At 55.0% G+C, this 17,827-nt stretch overlaps 1 protein-coding gene across 1 annotated transcript; it reads left to right on the top strand.

Moving 5' to 3' along the window:
- The first annotated feature begins 443 nt into the window (after positions 1-443).
- On the top strand, positions 444-9,736 carry LOC119092375 (protein germ cell-less). Its single transcript, XM_037215341.1, has 9 exons — positions 444-476; positions 2,500-2,596; positions 3,198-3,349; positions 3,993-4,123; positions 4,384-4,556; positions 6,107-6,251; positions 7,422-7,602; positions 7,962-8,062; positions 8,723-9,736. Exons 1-9 carry the CDS (start codon positions 444-446, stop codon positions 8,913-8,915), a joined length of 1,206 nt encoding a protein of 401 aa, XP_037071236.1. The 3' UTR covers positions 8,916-9,736.
- Positions 9,737-17,827: the final 8,091 nt, after the last annotated feature.

Below are 17,827 nucleotides of genomic sequence, written 5' to 3'. Positions count from 1 at the left end.
CGCGGCCGGTGGCGTCGCACTCAACGGCGAAGCGCTCGTCGATCGCGGGGCCCATCTCAGGAGCAGGCCGGCCGCCCGGACAGGCCCGGCCAGGTCTCGAAGCCGGAGAGGGGGTGGTCGGGCCGGCAGGCGAAGCAGCGAGTGGCGGCGGCGGCGCCGCAGCAGGCCAGCACGGCGGTCAGCGTCGCCAGCAGGCGCATGGCGATGACGGCGGAACGGCGGCGAGGCCGTGGAGGGCGCGGCAGCGGCGGCGGGCGGCTGGGACGGCTTCGGCGGGCGGACGACTGGGACGGCGGCGGCGGCGGCGGCGGACGGCGGCGGCGGCGGGCGGCTGGGACGGCGGCCGGAGGACAACTGAGGCCCGAGCTGAGGCGTTGGTTTTTCATTTTCACGGTCGTGCCCTGGTTGGCGGCCTGTCGGCGGAGAGTGCACACTGTCTAAACATGCTGCAGCACATCTGGCTGCGCAGCGCCCTGGCTGGTTTATTTGTTCCAACATTCGATGTTTCCAGGCAGTGTGCATGCCCACGAGTGGCTCATACATGTGCGGCTCCTGTGCATGCCCGGTGGGCACGTGCGTGAGGCGCGGGGCGTTCTCGTAGTGTAGCGTGAGGCGAGGAGCTTTCTTATAGTGCAGCGTGAGGCGAGGAGCGTTCTCATAGTGTAGCGTGGGGCGAGGAGCTTTCTTATAGTGTAGCGTGAGGCGAGGAGCGTTCTCATAGTGTAGCGTGGGGCGAGGAGCTTTCTCATGGTGTAGCGTGGGGCGTGGAGCGTTCTCACAGCGTAGCTCCACGATTGCCTGATCTTCTCGCGTAGTCAGTACGTCTTGTATGCGTTACAGAAGGGGCTGTTGGTCTCAGCGCAATAGACTACTAGCGTCGGAAAAGCTGGAGCTGAAACCCAGTATTCTTGAAAGCCAGCTGTAGGCCATCACAGGATATATTTACTCGATTTTCGCTGTCGTCGTTAATGTCCTGAGTTGAAACAGGCGCTCCTGCCCGCCTGACCCGACCGGTCCCACGTTATAGTGGACGCTTTCTGTGCTGGTACTGCGGCACCATGCATACGCGTGGTTTCTCGAACTTTGAAGGGTCGGATAAACATTGTTATGTTCAGATATCAACCTTCTACGCGCGTGCCTTAGCCAGTGGCTAGACAAGCCGTGATATTCGAAACATCGAGCGCAAGAGTTTCAGTTGGCGCCATCTGAAGAAGTTTGGTATGCTCCGAAGCCGTCGCTTATGTTACCGATTCTGGTAACGTTTTCATGTGGTATTGATGTACTTAATTCACTTTATGCAAACTGTATCCATTATCTTTGCGCCGGAAAGCCGTGGGTACTAATTTTACACATCCGCCATTTCTTGTGATTCGTCAGGCAGGGGCTGGAGCATTCCATCTTGTGAGCACAACCGCCCGGGACTCGCGCACCCTTCCAACGTACACACGAGCGGGCGTAGGCCGCGGAGGACGGGCTGTTGACGGACGCCCTCCCCGTCCACCAGGCCCAGGGCGCGCCGCTCGGCTCCGTCGCACGCTGGCGGGAGCCTGACCTCGGCTGTAACCGCGCACGGCCGGCGGCGCTGCACCGCCAGCCGCGGCTCTGCTGTTCACATGTGTGACCGGCGGCTTCATAAGGAGGGCGGGTGAAGTCTTGAGTAAGCAACGTCACAGCCGCGTCCTTGAATGCCGCCGTGGTTATGCTCAGGCTATTTGAGGGTCTTCTCAAGCGTTTGGCTAATATATACAAGGGTAGAGTCAACTAGCAACGCTAGATCATACAGACACGGAGGTTAGCCCGTGCGACCCTGAAGGTCACACGAAAAGAAATCTTACGGCATGCATCGGTCAAGCCAGCCCAATATACAAAGAACAAAGCTTCTATTGAAGCGTTCATGGAATGAGGTTTTTTTAATTGCGCATGGTAGGGGCACGCAGGTCATGCTTTTTTACCGCTGATTAGTTAATTTGTTTTGCGCTATGCACATAACAGTGTTACGAGTCGGCAAATCAATGGGCTCGATCCGGTACAGGGGACGAGGCTGTCGTGGTCCAGGTGTCCAGATCTTAACCTAAAAAAATAGCCAAAACCTTTAATGTGTGTCCTTGCAAAACCTATGACAAAGCTCAGGGGGCGTCATGGCCGAGTGGTTAGCGCCTACGGCTGCCACGTGGGAGCCCGGGTTCGAATCTCGGTGGCGCCACGGTCCCGGTACGCTCCCATTACCACTGCGGTCGCTGGCATTCCATAAAGGGTGCGCGGCGACTGTTTATCGTGTTTCGTTTGCTTGTGCACTGTATCTGAGACCTCGTTTTACGTGCGTCGCCGTATTAATGCCCACGTCCGGGTAATCGACGAGAATGTCACCGCAGCGTATCACGACGGTTTGAGCAATGTCGTTCAGGTGTGCGCCGCGCAGGATTTGAACTCGAGTCCGCGATCTCGATGTCTGCCACGGCGCCAGCTGCGCCACTGACGCCTAATGCGCCGCGTTCGCAGAGTCCCTACTTCAAGAGCATGTTCTCGGAGAACTGGCGGGAGGCGCGGGAGAACGAGATCAGCATAGAGATCGTCGACCCCAACATCACCATGGCCGGTGAGGTCGCTCAGGTCACAAGGTCACTGTGGGGTCAGGAGCCGCCGCTGTCACGTACATAGGGGTCAGCTGCATCACAGAGGTTACTAACCTGTTATTGCTGACCTGTTACTTACTTACCTGTTACTGTTACTGACCTGTTACTAAATTAGCTGACCTGTTACACATATTACTAACCTGTTACACAAATTACTAACCTGTTAAACAAATAACTAACTTGTTACTCACCACGAGCTCAACGGGTGCGTTGAATCCGAAGCGTTTTAAGCGTTTTTAAAGCCTGTTTAGCGACGTGTTTTCAGCATTTTTAAGCTTTTTAAGTGTTTTTATAGTGCTTCAAAGGCTGTTTTAGTTTGACCGTACCGTTTGGCAGGCATTGACACCGAGGTCACCCGGTGGAGAACCTCGGAACAGGCAGGAAGCGCGTCCAGGCGCTTCGAAGGTTCTCCACCTCCATGGTCGCCAGGAAGCACCCTGCGTCCATGCCGACGTAATAAGCGCTGGACTTTGTCTAACTGCCGCGGCAGACGAGAGCGAGCAGGAATCGGTGGAGCAGACGGGATCCGCTCGCTGCGCCACTAGTTCCTCCTGTCGCCGCCAGGGCTGGAAACGGCGCTGGGCTCGCTGTACCATGACGAGGTGCAGCTGCAACCGGCCGACGTCGTGAGCGTGGTGGCGGCGGCGGCACTGTTCCAGCTGGACGGCCTGCTGACCCAGTGCGGGGAGGTGATGATGTCCTGCGTCAATGTTCAGGTGAGGCCGAAGTGACAAAGTGCTTTTCTTGGATCGGTGGGCGGTCTGGTGTGTGCATATTTGTGCAAATTGATGTCAAGGCGAGGTCTGGTATTGTCGAACGATCCGTACGATATTGTCGAATGATATTACCGTGCGATCCGTGCCATGTCCAGTCTTGAAAAACGCGTCCTGCTCCGCTGTCGCACGTCCCTATTTTGGGGCACTTGATCTGGTTTACGCTATCCTGACATCGTACTTGCCTGGCTTAGCCTGGCTGGAAACCTGCTTAAGAGAAACTTAAGTCAGCCTTGCAAGGCTTGGCCTGATGAAGCTGGCAAAACGTGCGGGGAGGATTTCTGGCTCATCGTTAACTGACTAGACCGACGGCCCCGCCGAACCCGTCCCACGGTACAGTGGCCTGCCATGCCTTACTCTTGATCTGACCTATCCTGCCTTAACCGAACTTCCCTATCCTGACTTAACCGCGACCAGGCAAAGCACATGATGCTATCGGCCTCTGTTACCCTGACCTGACCCGGCCCGACCCGACCCGACCCGACCTGACCTGAGCTGACCTGACCGGGCGCCTGTGTGGTGGTTTACCGGGGCTTCGCCCTCACTCTGACCTGATCTGACCTTGCCTTTGTCCCCGTGGCGGCAGACAGCCATCGTATTCCTGGAGGCGGCCACGGCGTACAGCCTGCGCCCCGTCCAACTTCGCTGCCAGCGCTGGCTGGAGACCAACCTCATGACGCACGTCAACGACCAGCCGTCGGTGCTGCGGCAGGTCAGGTCGGTGCCGAGTGACGACCTGATGTCTTGACGTCATGTCACGATGTCATGATATGTGTCAGCGACGTGACACCTGTCAGCAACTTGTCAGCGACGTGTCAGGTCGGGAAAGCTTGGTGGACCTTGGAACGTAGACCCGTCGACGGGCGCTTCAGGCGGCTCACCTTTGCATTGTGACCGCTAGATGACACCAGTAGCGCGGCCCTGTCGGATACCACTCGCGTGCGTTTGTGTGCGCCTCAGCACCTCGGCTCCGGCAGCCCGGCGGTGCTGAGCTCTCTGGTCGCCTCGCCTGCGCTGGTGGTGCACCAGACAGAGTTCTCGCTGTACGTGGTGCTGAAGGTGTGGCTGTTTCTGCGCCTCTGCGCGGACTGGGAAGGCGGTGGCAGTGCCGCCGTCGTTGCCGCTCACAAGTTCTTCCAGCAGCGGGCCGGTGAGCGGGCTCGCGCGCTTTGGGCGGGTGTTTTGCAGCGGTCGTGGCGGGGTCGGTGTCGCTAGCCGGCTGTGGAGACTCGTCACTCAGCCTGTCGATGTCATGACGACGGGGTGGGTGACAACGTCATGACGTCATAAAAGCATGAAGACAAAAATATGTCCGGCCAACAAAGAGCCACAAGGGCTTATCGTGGTTGGCCTACCTTAGGTTCCGTACTCATCCTCCAAATTAATCCCCTGGCTTGCATAGATTTAGGTATAAATGAGATCTTTAGACCGATATAACTTGTCCAGTTAGTTTTTGAATGTTAGAGAGGGACTTCCTACAACTTCGTCTGTCAGCACATTCCAATAGCTCACTCTCTTTGGCTAAACTGCATCTGCCTCTTCATAGTCCTACTCCTACCTCTTGCTAAATGGAACCGGTTTCCTCAATGTATCGGCCTAATTTCCAGTGCTCCATGTAGATCTACCTTGTCTTTCCCTTTGATAATCTTCAATACCTCTATCAGATCCCCTGTAAGTCGGCGATATTTCATTGAATGCAAATCCAAGGCCCCAGCCTATCCTTACGTTCTAAGTCGCAATCCCATTTATCATCCTAGTTGCTTTAAACCGTTGCCGAAACCTGGGACGTCATCATCGAAGCGGAGCAGGGGTCGTGTCGGGTTAGGGGTTTCAGGGTCGTGTCGGGGTCAGGGGTTTCAGGGGTCGTGTCGGGGTCAGGGGTTTCAGGGGTCGTGTCGCGGCCGGTGTCGCTAGCGGGCCGTGGAGACTCGTCACTCGGCCTGCCGTTGTCATGACGACGGGCTGGATGCCAACGTCAATGCGTCATCATCTAAGCGGGGCGATGCGGGTCAACGCACAATGTCTTTTTGAGACGTTCAGCCACAAAGTAGGGCTGTCACGTGCCGTTCCCCGCCCCACGGCAGCCGGCCGTACGGGTCGGATTTTCTTGGCGAGCTGCCAGCCGACCAATTGTCGGTTGATGAGAGTTGGGCACTGATGCAGGGGGCTGACGGGCCTCTGCAGACACCTCTGGCGTATTGTGAAACTGTCTTTATTGGGACGCTCACGCTGTTGGGCCGCTTGGTATCGGGCCGCTTTTAAAGCGTGTTAGTTGAAAGGTTGGGTTATGTGAAGGCTTGAGCTGGTATAGGAAAATGTGTGGGTCTGTGATGTTTCAGCTTGCACAATGCACTGCGTTCACGAAGTGTCAACGATATGCCCATATGGGCGATGCATGACCTATAGCAGTTGATGCACCCTAAAACCCCAAATCATCATCATCATCAACGATTTGCCCATGGCGCACGTCTCATTTGGTATTTGATGTAAGCAAGGAAGTCCTCCCGATCTCTTGGTCTCCCGTTATGTCTATCATTCCTCACATTTTCATATTCATTGCATGCAATGCAATGCCTGCAAGGCGCGCTATACACCACCGTAATGCGTAAGGAACGACACCTACTCACTTATAGCCACATCGCACGCACCGGAACGCGATGTAGCACAACGCAGCCTGACCGGGCCGCGCACGTGCGACAGCGGAGGAGCCCCTGCTGGACTCGGAGGAGGCCGGCGCGCTGGCGGCGCCGTTCCGGGCGCTGCGGCACCAGCACCTGGTGCTGCACCCGCTCGACTTCGAGGTCCTCCACGCCGACAACATCATCCCGCCCGGCTGGCTGGCCGGGTGAGCGGTGCGAACCAGCGCGGCGAGGCTGGAGATGCGGACTGTTGGAGATGTGGACTGTTGGAGATGTGGACTGTTGGAGATGTGGATTGTTGGAGATGTGGACTGCTGGAGATGTGGACTGTTGGAGATGTGGACTGTTGGAGATGCGGACTGCTGGAGATGTGGACTGTTAGAGATGCGGACTGCTGGAGATGTGGACTGTTGGAGATGTAGACTGTTGGAGATGTGGACTGTGTGTGGGCCGCGGGAGATGTGAACTGTTGGAGATGTGGACTGTTGGAGATGTGGACTGTTAAAGATGTGGACTGTTGGAGATGTGGACTGTTTGAGATGTGGATTGTTGGAGATGTGGACTGGAGATGTAGACTGCTGGAGATGTGAACTGTGTGTGGGCTGCGGGAGATGTGGACTGGAGATGTAGACTGCTGGAGATGCAGACTGTGTGTGGGCTGCAGGAGATGTGGACTATCAGCACATTTCTGGCTGAGGTTTTGCAGGCTCTGGCTGTGGCCAGCCCATTCTGTGGGTTATGTTGTTTGTATATTTATTATAAATATATTATTTTCGCGTGGCTTAGTCCGGTAGCTTGGTTTGGGTGCATACTGTTAGTGGTTATTTTTCTTCTCATTGCTTTATCAATACTGCCTCTGACTGCCGTACAGGCCGTCTTTACTCTGTTTTATAACATCCTTGTTTTTCTTTACGTCTCCGAGCCCTATTGTCATTTAGTCTGGAATTTCGTGGCGCCAAGCCTTTGGGGAGCGCAGGTGCATGAACGAGTGGAGATATGCTTGCCAGATTTGATTGCCACTGGCGCGGCAGATTTGATTGCCACTGGCGCAGCCCCGGTGTGAAGTACCTCGGACAACGTTGGGTGGGACTCGCGTGGAGGCGGCGGGCGGGCTGGGGCGTCGATGCAAGCCTTCAAGTGACTCGCGGCAGATGGTGTTCAAATATTGCGACGCCGCCATGTTGTCACGTGTCGGAACGTCTTCTGTTTCGTCCATGTCCAGCCTGATGTGGTGAGAGGATGGCACCATTGTCAGTATCTGCCAATTTGCAATTGGGTATTTTGCCCTCCTTGAAGTGTATGCCGGCCTTTGATTGGCTCTTGCGACAGTCGCCAGATTTGTGGGCAGCTGATTGGGTCTTTCCACCTGTCCGCAGCCTCTATCGCCACCAGTGGCTGACGCTGCTGCGACTCGACCAGGGATTGGTCGAGCCTGGCTGGAGCCGTGACGTCACCGAGGCACAGTTTGACGCATGCGCATTGCGCTGCGGCCGCACGCTGAAGGACCGACAGAAGGTCACCTGGCGGTGGACGGGCTTCAACTTCGGCGTTGACCTGGTGAGAGGTGGGGTGGGATGATCTGTCGAGGGATGGTGATGTGATGACTTGGTGATGGGTTCAAATCTAATGACCTGGCGATGTCTGAAGATCTGATGACCTGGTGATGTATGCACATCTGCTGACCTGGGGATAGTTGGAAGATCTGCCGACCTTGGGATAGATGCAGATCTGATGACCTGGTAATGGATGTACATCTAATGACCTGCCGAGGGTAAGAGACATAATGACCCGGGGATGGATGGGCATTTGGTGACCTGCTGAGGGTTGGAGATCTGATGACCAGACGATGGGTGGGCATCTGGTGACCTGGTGATGACCTGACCGGCACTGACGCCTCGCTGACGCCCGTGTTTCAGGTGATGGTTCACAGTCGTCGTCAGATCTCGCTGCGGAGGAACGTCCGCCAGGAGCTGCCCCTGCTCATCAGCCAGGCTAACAGCCGAGACGTCATCTACCGGTCAGTGGGGAGGCGATCTGTCGGTCAGTGGGGAGGCGATCTAATGGTCAGTGGGGAGGCGATCTACCGGTCAGCGGAGAGGTGGGCTAATGGTCAGTGGGGAGGTGATCTACCGGTCAGTGGGGAGGTGATAGCTAATGGTCAGTGGGGAGGCGATCTACCGGTCAGTGGGGGGGGGGGGGGGGGCGATCTATCGGTCAGTGGGGAGGCGATCTACCGTTCAGGGGAGGTGATCTACCAGTCAGTGGGGAGGTGATCTAATGGTCAGTGGGAGGTGATCAACCGGTCAGTGGGGAGGCGATCTACCGGTCAGTGGAGAGATGTCTACTGATCATTGGGAGATTATTACTGGTCAGTGGGGAGATGATCTACCGGTCAGTGAGAGATGATCTACCGGTCAGTGGGGAGGTGATCTACCGGTCAGCGGGAAGATCTAGTCAGTAAGAGGAGGTCCCGCTCTGCCATTCACCGAACCTTGGTTGCAGCAAGGCGGGATGCTCTGTGAAATGAGGCCTGGGTCGCCTGCGTGACGACGGTTGTATTATGCCACGCGTAGCCATGACTCGTGATCGACTACAAGGTGCTTAGAAGTCATTGAAGATGCTTCAAACAGTCACAACGGACCGGTATGTCTTATTCGGCGCCCGCCTTGACCGGCAGGGTGACGGCCGTCTGCCTGGACGAGCAGCGCTCCCCCCGTCACACGCAGAGCAGCGGCTTGACGGCCGTCCAGCTGGCGCGCGGCCAGGAGGTGCGCGTGCTCACGCTGGACGAGGCGGCCACGTACCCGCTGTTGCTGGCGGTCAGCGTCATGACGGCGCCGGGGCCCTGGCGGCCGCCCGCCGAACCGTAGCGGCTGGCGGCCGCGGCGGCCCCGGGCGAGGGGCGAGGAGGGGAGGCGCCCCGACTGGAGGTGAACCTCGAGCTAACGGTGGGAGCTTGGAGTGGTCCGAAGGCTGGGTTGAGTGACTTGAAATGGCTGCAAGACCGGCGTCTGGGACTCGAGGTGTGTGAGTCGGGGGCAGGTCGCCCGCGCGGTGCCGGCTCTTGGCGGATAAGTGGATGGCGGGACATCTAGTGGCGGAGTGTTGAACCTGTAGGGACGTGCTTGTACATTGGCGGCGCTAGTGGACGACCAGCTGTGGTGTTCTCGTTGATCGCGAACGGCTGTCAATCGCCCTAGCGTATGATCTCAGGCACGGAGACCTCGGACTGTTCGGGTGTGGAGGCTCAAAAGAGACCGGCGTTTTGGGTTCTCATCTCCCAGTCACCTGTGACGATCTCAGCATCTCACCTGAGAACCTGAGAGACAACCATTGCCTTGAAACGACTCGGGAAGCAGTTACTCGCAAATGACTCGAAAGCCGAGCGCATGATCTCGACGTTGCGTGAAGCGCTTCGAAATGACTCGAAACACGAGCGTAGTCTCGCGGTGTGCCTAAATTTGGGTTCAGCGTCCGGCAGCAGGCTTAGTCGACGCCAGTGCGCGGACCGTCACGATCACGTGACATGTTCCGTTCGCCAATGGCAGAAATGGTCACACGCGGTATTGCTAAATTTGCTGTGTGCCTCCGCCAACCGGCCGTCGAGCGGGGATTTTGGGCCGTGGCGCCCTCCCGACCAAGCGGGAGGTTTGTGAACTTGTTGGTGGCGACTTCCGCTCTTTTTCGGTATGTGGGAGAGGAATGTGACGATCGTAGCAAGTACAAATCTGTAAGGTCGACACGCGGTGCACTCTGTTTACAACTGTACATGTTTATTGCCGCTGTGTAATCGCTCCGCAACGATATTCGATTATTTTCTCGTGTGTCCTACATGGAGATATAGCTCACGTGGGACAGCACATGTGTAGCCCCGTGGCTTTGCTTTTCATGCACCCGAGCTTCCATTCAAATGGGGTTTCGCGAAGGTGTGTGCCCACAATTGCCTCCCGCATCTGCCATGAGTATGACGTCTTTCGAAGGACGTGTGAAGAAAAGCTTAAGTGCTAAGAAAATGTAGCGAATGTGTAAGCGCTATGGCGGCGATACTTTCGCCTTCTCCAAGTACAAATAAAGTGGTGTAGCTCTCTGCGCGACTCTGCGGGAAGCAAAGGCGAAGCCACACTAGATATGCAACTGCACGTGCGACCTCGCCCGAACATGAAGCCGTGTGCATAAACCGATGCATCGGGTCAACATTTTGAACCTGGCACTCCAAAATCCATCCAGAAGTGTGTCCAGGAGAAAAAATATTGATTCATGCTACTAAAGTGCTGGCTCCCCGGCGGTCCCGCGCGCTATTCTTTGACGCCAATCCGTTGCCCTTTGACCCCGAACCCAGGAACACGCCCACTTCTCAAGCCTGAGGCGCTTAGTTGCCGGGCTGACTGCCACCCGGTTCGATGCTGGTTGGCCGATCTCGAGCAAGAAGAGGAGCCACAGGCTGCGAGCCTCGAGCCGCGGTTGCAATAGCATGGAAAATATTAAAGTCCCCAACTTTCAGCATCTACTGAGCCTTCATACCACCACAGCCACAGCTGTTTACTTCGGCAAGACGAAGGTTGTGGCATCACGGCTCGTGGCCCGCATCACGGCTCGCGGCTAGTATCATGACTCGTGGCCCGCATCACGGATTGTGGCCAGTGTCACGGATCGTGGCCAGTATCACGGATCGTGGCCCGCATCACGGATTATGGCCAGTATCATGGATCGTGGCCCACATCACGGATCGTGGCCCGCATCACGGATCGTGGCCAGTATCATGGATCGTGGCCCGCATCACGGATCGTGGTCCGCATCACGGATCGTGGCCAGTATCACCACTCGTGGCCCACATCACGGATCGTGGTCCGCATCACGGATCGTGGCCAGTATCACGGATCGTGGCCCGCATCACGGATCGTGGCCAGTATCATGGATCGTGGTCCGCATCACGGATCGTGGTCCGCATCACGGATCGTCTCCCGCATCACGGATCGTGGTCAGTATCATGGATCGTGGCCCGCATGATGGCTCGCGGCTAGTATCACGACTCGTGGCCAGTATCACGGTAACGTTCACGGGGCCCATGCCCTGTTCCATCAGTGCCCCAATATCTGTACACTCATTAGTTAAACTTCAATAAATGATCTTCGGCCACTTGGGGTCACAGCGGCAATTCCATCACTAGCAACTGCACATGCTGTTCTAAACAAACATTCCTGAACTCATACGCAAAGGTTGTCCAGGGACTTTGATGATTACTAGTTAACGTGTGTCATGCCTGGTTAAAATCCCAGACGAAAGTTTTCAAACACAATTTCTCGAAAAATTACATTGCAATGAAACGTGCTTTGTCTCGGCTAAGTAAATTAGCTTAGGTTTGTTCTTATCCTAGATGTTGGATTCGCAAAATACCCTGGTTCGTCAGCAGCATTAGGCTTGTTTTCATCCTAGATAAGGGAATCTGTCAAATGTCTCGGACCCCCAGCCTTCTTGCCACGCATGCTTGGAGCTCTAACTGTAAGGAGCTGGAGCGATGGCGGTGGGGATTGGTCATGATATCCGAACCAGGGGGTCAAATGGCATGTCTTGAACAAACGTCAACTCGTCATGCGCAATGACACTGCTTCAAGGGGTATCAAATTCCTCCAAGCTACGCAGCTGGTTAAGGGCTAGATAAAATTGTTGGAAATTAGTCCGAACCAGCACAACTAACTGAGATGCTGAGGATGAGCATTCTTCGCTCAGATGCAGGCATGAAAGCTATCTTCTTCTTACCGTGTCATTTCAGGCAGAACGTCCGCTTCAGCATGTGCTTCAGCATGTGCTCGAGCATGTGCTTCAGCATCAACGTTGGATACGCCTCACGCGTCGCCATTCGAGGAACGTGAGAGGATGGAATGCAGAGCTGAATGAATAGAGAATGGGATGCTGAGCTGAGCTGAATGAGGAGGAAGTGGGATGCTGAAGCTGAATGCCGAATGCATAGGAAATAAAATGCTGAGCTGAATGAATGAATAGAGAATAGAATGCTGAGCTGAATGCGGAATAAATAGAGAATGGAATGCTGAGCTGAGCTGAGTGAATGGATATAGGATGGGATGCTGGGCTAAATGCTGAAAGAATATCAGTTTTTCAATAACTTAGGCCAACCTCGATGGGCACTCGTGGCTCTTTGTTAGCCGGATATGTTCATGGCTTTATGTCTTTTTGTTTAACTTCACCTAGGAGTGATTCTCTGCGGCGTGGTACTGCGATAGCGTCAGGTACTATTGGATGGGGGAGGGGGGGGGGGGACGAACCACACAATGTTATATGTATTGCTTGCAGTCCATAAACACCGAGACGGTGTCGGTGTTCATGGTTTGATGGCGGCAGGTCCCTCGCACCCGACCTCAAGTCACGGACACGCCGGCTGACGCAGAACGCAGCGACCTGACCCATGACCTTTCTTTGAACGAAAAATGCAGAGTTAGGAACTCTGCAGCTTAGCCGGGCAAAGTGGGGCGGGCGCCTAAGCTCAGCAAAACGTTCAATCTTAAAACAAAGAGGTCGACGCATTTTGATGGATAATACATATTCGGAATCCCTCAGCGTCCAGCGTATATTCACAGCGTATACAGCGTATACTCACAACTGGCGAGCGCCAGGTACGTCATGGAGTCTGGAACAAAGACGCAGGAGCAAACAACACAGACAATGTCGCATTCCAACTGCCTGCCACTGCGATGTCATCAGTGCATCGCATCGCTGTCATGACGGTACCGCATCGCTGCATGACGGCATCGCATCGCTGTCATCACTACATCGCTGTCATAGCTGCATCGCATCGCTGTCATTACGGCATCGCATCGCTGTCATCACCGCATCGCATCGCTGTCGTGACGACATCGCATCGCTGTCATTACGGCATCGCATCGCTGTCATTACGGCATCGCATCGCTGTCGTGACGGCATCGCATCGTTGGCTTGTCTCCGGGCCTTTTCGGCGGGGACGCTGACCTCGTCCCTGTCCTGCAGAAGCTCAGCAGCAACAGCTAGCACCGACCCTCGCATCGTCTGAATCAGTCTCACCGCTGGCTGCGATCCTGTTCCAGGCTTGGCCAGTAGCGGGATCTGCCGCGGATCGTTCACGTCGGCGGATCGGTTCATCTGCCGGCTGAGCAGATGAAGGAACGCGCCGCCGGTGGCGGCTCCTTTTCAGTCTTGTCAGTGTGAGCTGGGTAAGGTGGGTAAGGGGGAAGGTATTTGGTAGTGGGTAAAGGTGTTGGATCTACCAAGACCGACTCCAGCTGTAGGTTTCTAAGACGACAGTAATTTGCTGATCTCAAAAGGCCGTTTTTTGACCCGGTAGTTTATTGTAGTTTTTTGTACTTTTTGTTGTTTTTTGTGTTTTTGTTGTTGGGTCTTTGATTTACCTCACCATAACGCCATGCTAAAGGGTAGAAATGCTGCACAGTTAGCGCTAGCACACCGAACCGCCCGAAGCCATGCCTCCGTATTTTCTCATTAGTCGCGTCAAGCTATGTGGCGTAGTTTTTCCCTCGGAGATTACATTCACGTAACAGAGGTTTTGCTGTTGCACTTGAAAGCTTTCTTCAAAAACGTATAAACGTGTTGCATTGAGGCGTGCACCAATCATGCATGTTTCGGAAGAAACGTATTGTAACTTCCACATGGCCATGCTCCTGGAGTATCTGGATCAGGTAATGTTGGGATCACCTTGTCAGCCCTGTTCGGCGATGAGGAATACGTGGGCACATCATCCACTGTTGCATGGTGGCTGGTCAATTAATCAGGTATCATCGTGTCAGTGACAATATGGCATCTCTTGTGCGCTACCATGACATGACATGCCGACACCACGCTGGATCTCAACACATCCGACACAACTGACATCTCAACAAGTTCATCTCACTCCACCCATCTCAACAGCTCAGTTCATTCACATCTACCGTCATACCTGTTCTGGAACACAGCTACGCCGGGCGGCTTCCGCTGAACACCACCGAGACACTGCGCTGACGTGCAAGTACCGACCTCCGGGGCGCTCCAGTGTATGTTCGTAGCCCACAACGAGGGCTGCGCTCAACCCGGATGTTTCTGGCAGAGCTAGCGTGACAGCATTGACGACGGAGGACCCGTCCCCGCCCCGCCACACCCACGGCCCCGCTGGGGGGGGGGGGGGACGGCGTTCCACCCCGGCGGGGGAGTGAACAGTGCGGAGTTCGTGCATAGAATGCACCTGTGCCATGCGGATGCTGGCGCGCGATAATGCATAGCATTGCTGGGGGGGGGGGGGAGGAAATACCGCTACCGTGCTGGGGTATAGCGTTTAGTGGTTTAGCAGATAAAAATGACCAAACGTGATTACGTGGCTCTTAATTATTGCAGTCATCATTTTGACAGCCATGTTTGACGTCATTGGATGATTTTTTCACAACTACAAAAATAGCAGTGCCGTTGTGCATTGACATGGACCTTTCTTACCAAAACAACACAGACCGCTTACTTGAGTGAGGACACATGCTCAGGCGCATGTGCTAGCTAACTTTTTTAAGGAGGAAGCTAAGCGCGTTAAGAACGCATATACCAGACGTGCCTACAACCGAGCCATGCCAACGTGGGACGCCCAGACAACAGGCAGCAGACACGAGTGCAGAATGACCAGAGGAGTTGACATGATCCAGTTCTTGGAATGGACGACTTTCAGTGGAGCAATTTCAATATCGGCTTACTTCTCAAAAAAGGCGGCGCGGCACACCCGCCACACCGCCTTCCTCACCTCCGGCCGCGGATTTTAATGCGACCCAACGCCCCCGTCAAACTCCGTCGCCTTTGCCCTGGTCGCCGGCGCCAGAGGCCTCTTCGACTGATTGCCCTCCCACCCCCCCCCCCCCCCCGCCCCCGGCTGGCCCAACGGAGGCCGGTCAGCGCCGCTACCTGCGCGGCGTCCCGGGGGGCGCGCGTACTTGGTCCTGGCTCGGCCATCTATTCGCCTTTTTATTCGGTCGCGGCAGGTAGAGCGCCCTCCCCCCGCCGCGGATCGCATCGGGGAGGGGAGGGGGAGTGTGGAGCAGGCGGTCGGTGGGGGGGGGGCAATCAGCTGGCGGGGGAACCCGTCGGCTCCGCGCGCGCCGAGGCCAGGCGTCGTAATGCCGATGGGGGGGGGGGGGGGGGGGAGGGGAGGGGCCAGTCCTGTCACTACTGCCGTGCACAGGGTCCAGACGTCATGCCACAGCGCATGTTACCGTGGACTGGTCGCTTAGAACCACGGGGCGTTTGAGAACAGGTGTTGGAACAGATGGCGTAATTACGCGGCTTAGCATCCTCGTCACTGGAGCACGGGAGGAATTGGAACACGCTGTGAACAGCTGGTCCGAGTCGGATTATGGTACTGGTACTCGATTATGGTACTGGTGTTGGTACCTGGTACTCGATTCACTGCGTCATTTCTAGAAACAGGTGTTTTTATCAAGAGCTGAGGCGCCGCCATTACACCAAGAGGGCAGCCTGTGGTTAAACGACCTCTGGTGCCGTCTGAGTAGTTCCATCGCCCCTGCCAAGCCAACATGCCCCTTAGTCCCATCCAAAGGAAATAGATGAAGAATTCCAGAGAACAATAGGAACAGGCCGGAGCTCTCCGTTACTATCAATTAGAAACAAAGGAGCACGTAAGCCTCATGGCGCAGGTGGTGGTAAAGCGATGTAAAATCGTTCTCAGTTGAGATCAGTTTTCATAGGAACAGAAGATCGGCACATTGCTGAGTATACCAATGTCGGTTTGGATTTTAGCATGCCGACATATTTCATCGCCACGAAATAACCTCTGCAGTTGACGCGCCATCAAAATCCAATTACTACTTCTGACATCTTTCATGTCAGCTGAGATGCATGGCTGCTAGTTAACCACAAAAAGCGCCCTTAAACCCAAACTTCTGCCGCTACCGTCATTGCCATCATCACCATTATCAACACCATCATCTCGTCTCCGAGACGGTTTGTTGCCCACTGAAAAAAACAAAACTGCCTTATTCGTCCGGAGGGTCCTCCAGAGTCCTGATTCCCTGCATCCAGAGTTCTGAGTCCCTGCATCCTGACTTCTGATTCCCTGCCTCCAGGGTCATAAGTCCCTTACATCAAGAGTTCTAATTCCCTGCCTCCAGAGTCCTGAGTCCTACCTCCAGAGTCCTGAGTCCCTGCCTCCAAAGTCCTGAGTCGCTATCCTGCGCAGCGCTCTGGCAGCGGGACCGCGGTTTGGTGTTACCACGATGCACCGGCTCTGCATCGAAGTCTCCGCAGCGGCCCACGACTGTAGTGGTGACGTCATCGTTCGATCGGGCATGTGATCAGCTGATGGTGAGCTCGGCGCATAGTCGTGGGCGAAGGAACACCGAGTGTGTTCGCAGCGCACGCAGAATATTCTGTTCCCCCTGACTCCAAAAGGACGTTTAGTATTCAAGTATGTATGATTTTGATTACATATATATATATATATATATATATATATATATATATATATATATATATGTATATAATCAAGTATAATAATTTTAGTGTTTTGGTAATTACGTAAATGTCTACAGCGTGACACGCCTTCTGCTGCATTTTTGCAACTTCCGTGACAATAAGTGTGCACGCGAGACGCAAGCACTTTCGTTCGCTCGTAGCATGTGCGCCGCCCTATAACGTATCCCACACCTCATTCCACCGCTGATTAGTCGCGGGCGTGAGGACTGGCTTGTTTATAAACATATCTGCTGCGCTACTTCTGTCTCACTTCGATCAAGTAACGGGTAAAGGTTTTGTGTGTCCGGCAAATGTTTTATTTGCCGGACGTATGACGTCACCAAAAATATTTGTCGTCCGGGTCGCTGCGAACTCCGAAAGGCGCAGAATCTTCGGAGTATGACGTCATGCATGACGTCGACCGCATACATTCTTTACCATCCGTGTCACCGCGCATACAGTGACCTTGAGGACGCATCGCGGCATCTCAGTTGGTGCTTAGCGTACGTCAATATTATCGACACTCAAGACACGGGGATTTCATCCCCCACGCGCCACTTGCTCTCCCTCTGCCCTCTCCCCCTCTCTCCTCTCCCCTTCCCATCTCCACCCGCATAATTCGCATCCATTTATGTTCGCACAGTGGAGGAATTCAGTAGAGGGGGAACGGCTGCCGCTGATGAGGCGGTCCTATCCCCAGGGGGGGGGGGGGTGGAGGGGGGAGCTCCCGGAAGACAGGGGAGCTTGTCTCAGGAGATCGGATGGCCACCGGCCCTGCCGGTTCAAGAGCCGGCGGGGCGCTCCTCTCTCGTGTGCAGGCTACGGGACCGAGATGGGGTTTGGATCAGGATGGGGTTCATAAAACCGGATTGTCGCCGTTTGCAACGGTTATGATGTAGTGACGGGATTTACGGCTTCATTTGATTTAGTGCGGATTGATTGCGATGCAATTCGACACATTCGTAGCTGGCGCTTTTATAACGCCGTGAAACTGTCATCAGTGACCATTCATTTTTCGGGGCCTCGCTATCTTAGCGGTGCGTATTCATCGATGCCACGCGAATTTTGTCATACGCTGCGTCTTTGTCATTGCGTGGTTCACAGGAAAACGGCACTGATGTGGCTTTGGTATTCGCTGACACTTTCCACCTGTGCTTCCACTGCAAAGCTCAGGGAGGTGCACCGTTGCAGCGCATGGTATCTAGATACATATCAAATATGAAATTGCAGCAATGCATGCTATGTGGTTTAGTGCGCTGCCCGTCCTGATCTAGCATTAAAGAGCGCTACAGAC

This window comes from Pollicipes pollicipes, unplaced genomic scaffold, assembly GCF_011947565.3.
Source record: "Pollicipes pollicipes isolate AB1234 unplaced genomic scaffold, Ppol_2.1 Scaffold_1600;HRSCAF=1878_pilon_pilon_pilon, whole genome shotgun sequence".
NCBI lineage: Eukaryota > Metazoa > Arthropoda > Thecostraca > Pollicipedomorpha > Pollicipedidae > Pollicipes > Pollicipes pollicipes.
This window is presented reverse-complemented; position numbering and strand designations above follow the sequence as displayed.

Bases quoted from the DNA above. Each gene is read 5' to 3' on its own strand.
- LOC119092375 (XM_037215341.1), top strand. From the start codon at position 444: ATGCTGCAGCACATCTGGCTGCGCAGCGCCCTG. The intron at 477-2,499 runs GCTGGTTTATTT...CCGCGTTCGCAG, and splicing joins TCTGGCTGCGCAGCGCCCTG to AGTCCCTACTTCAAGAGCAT. The intron at 4,557-6,106 runs GTGAGCGGGCTC...CACGTGCGACAG, and splicing joins GTTCTTCCAGCAGCGGGCCG to CGGAGGAGCCCCTGCTGGAC.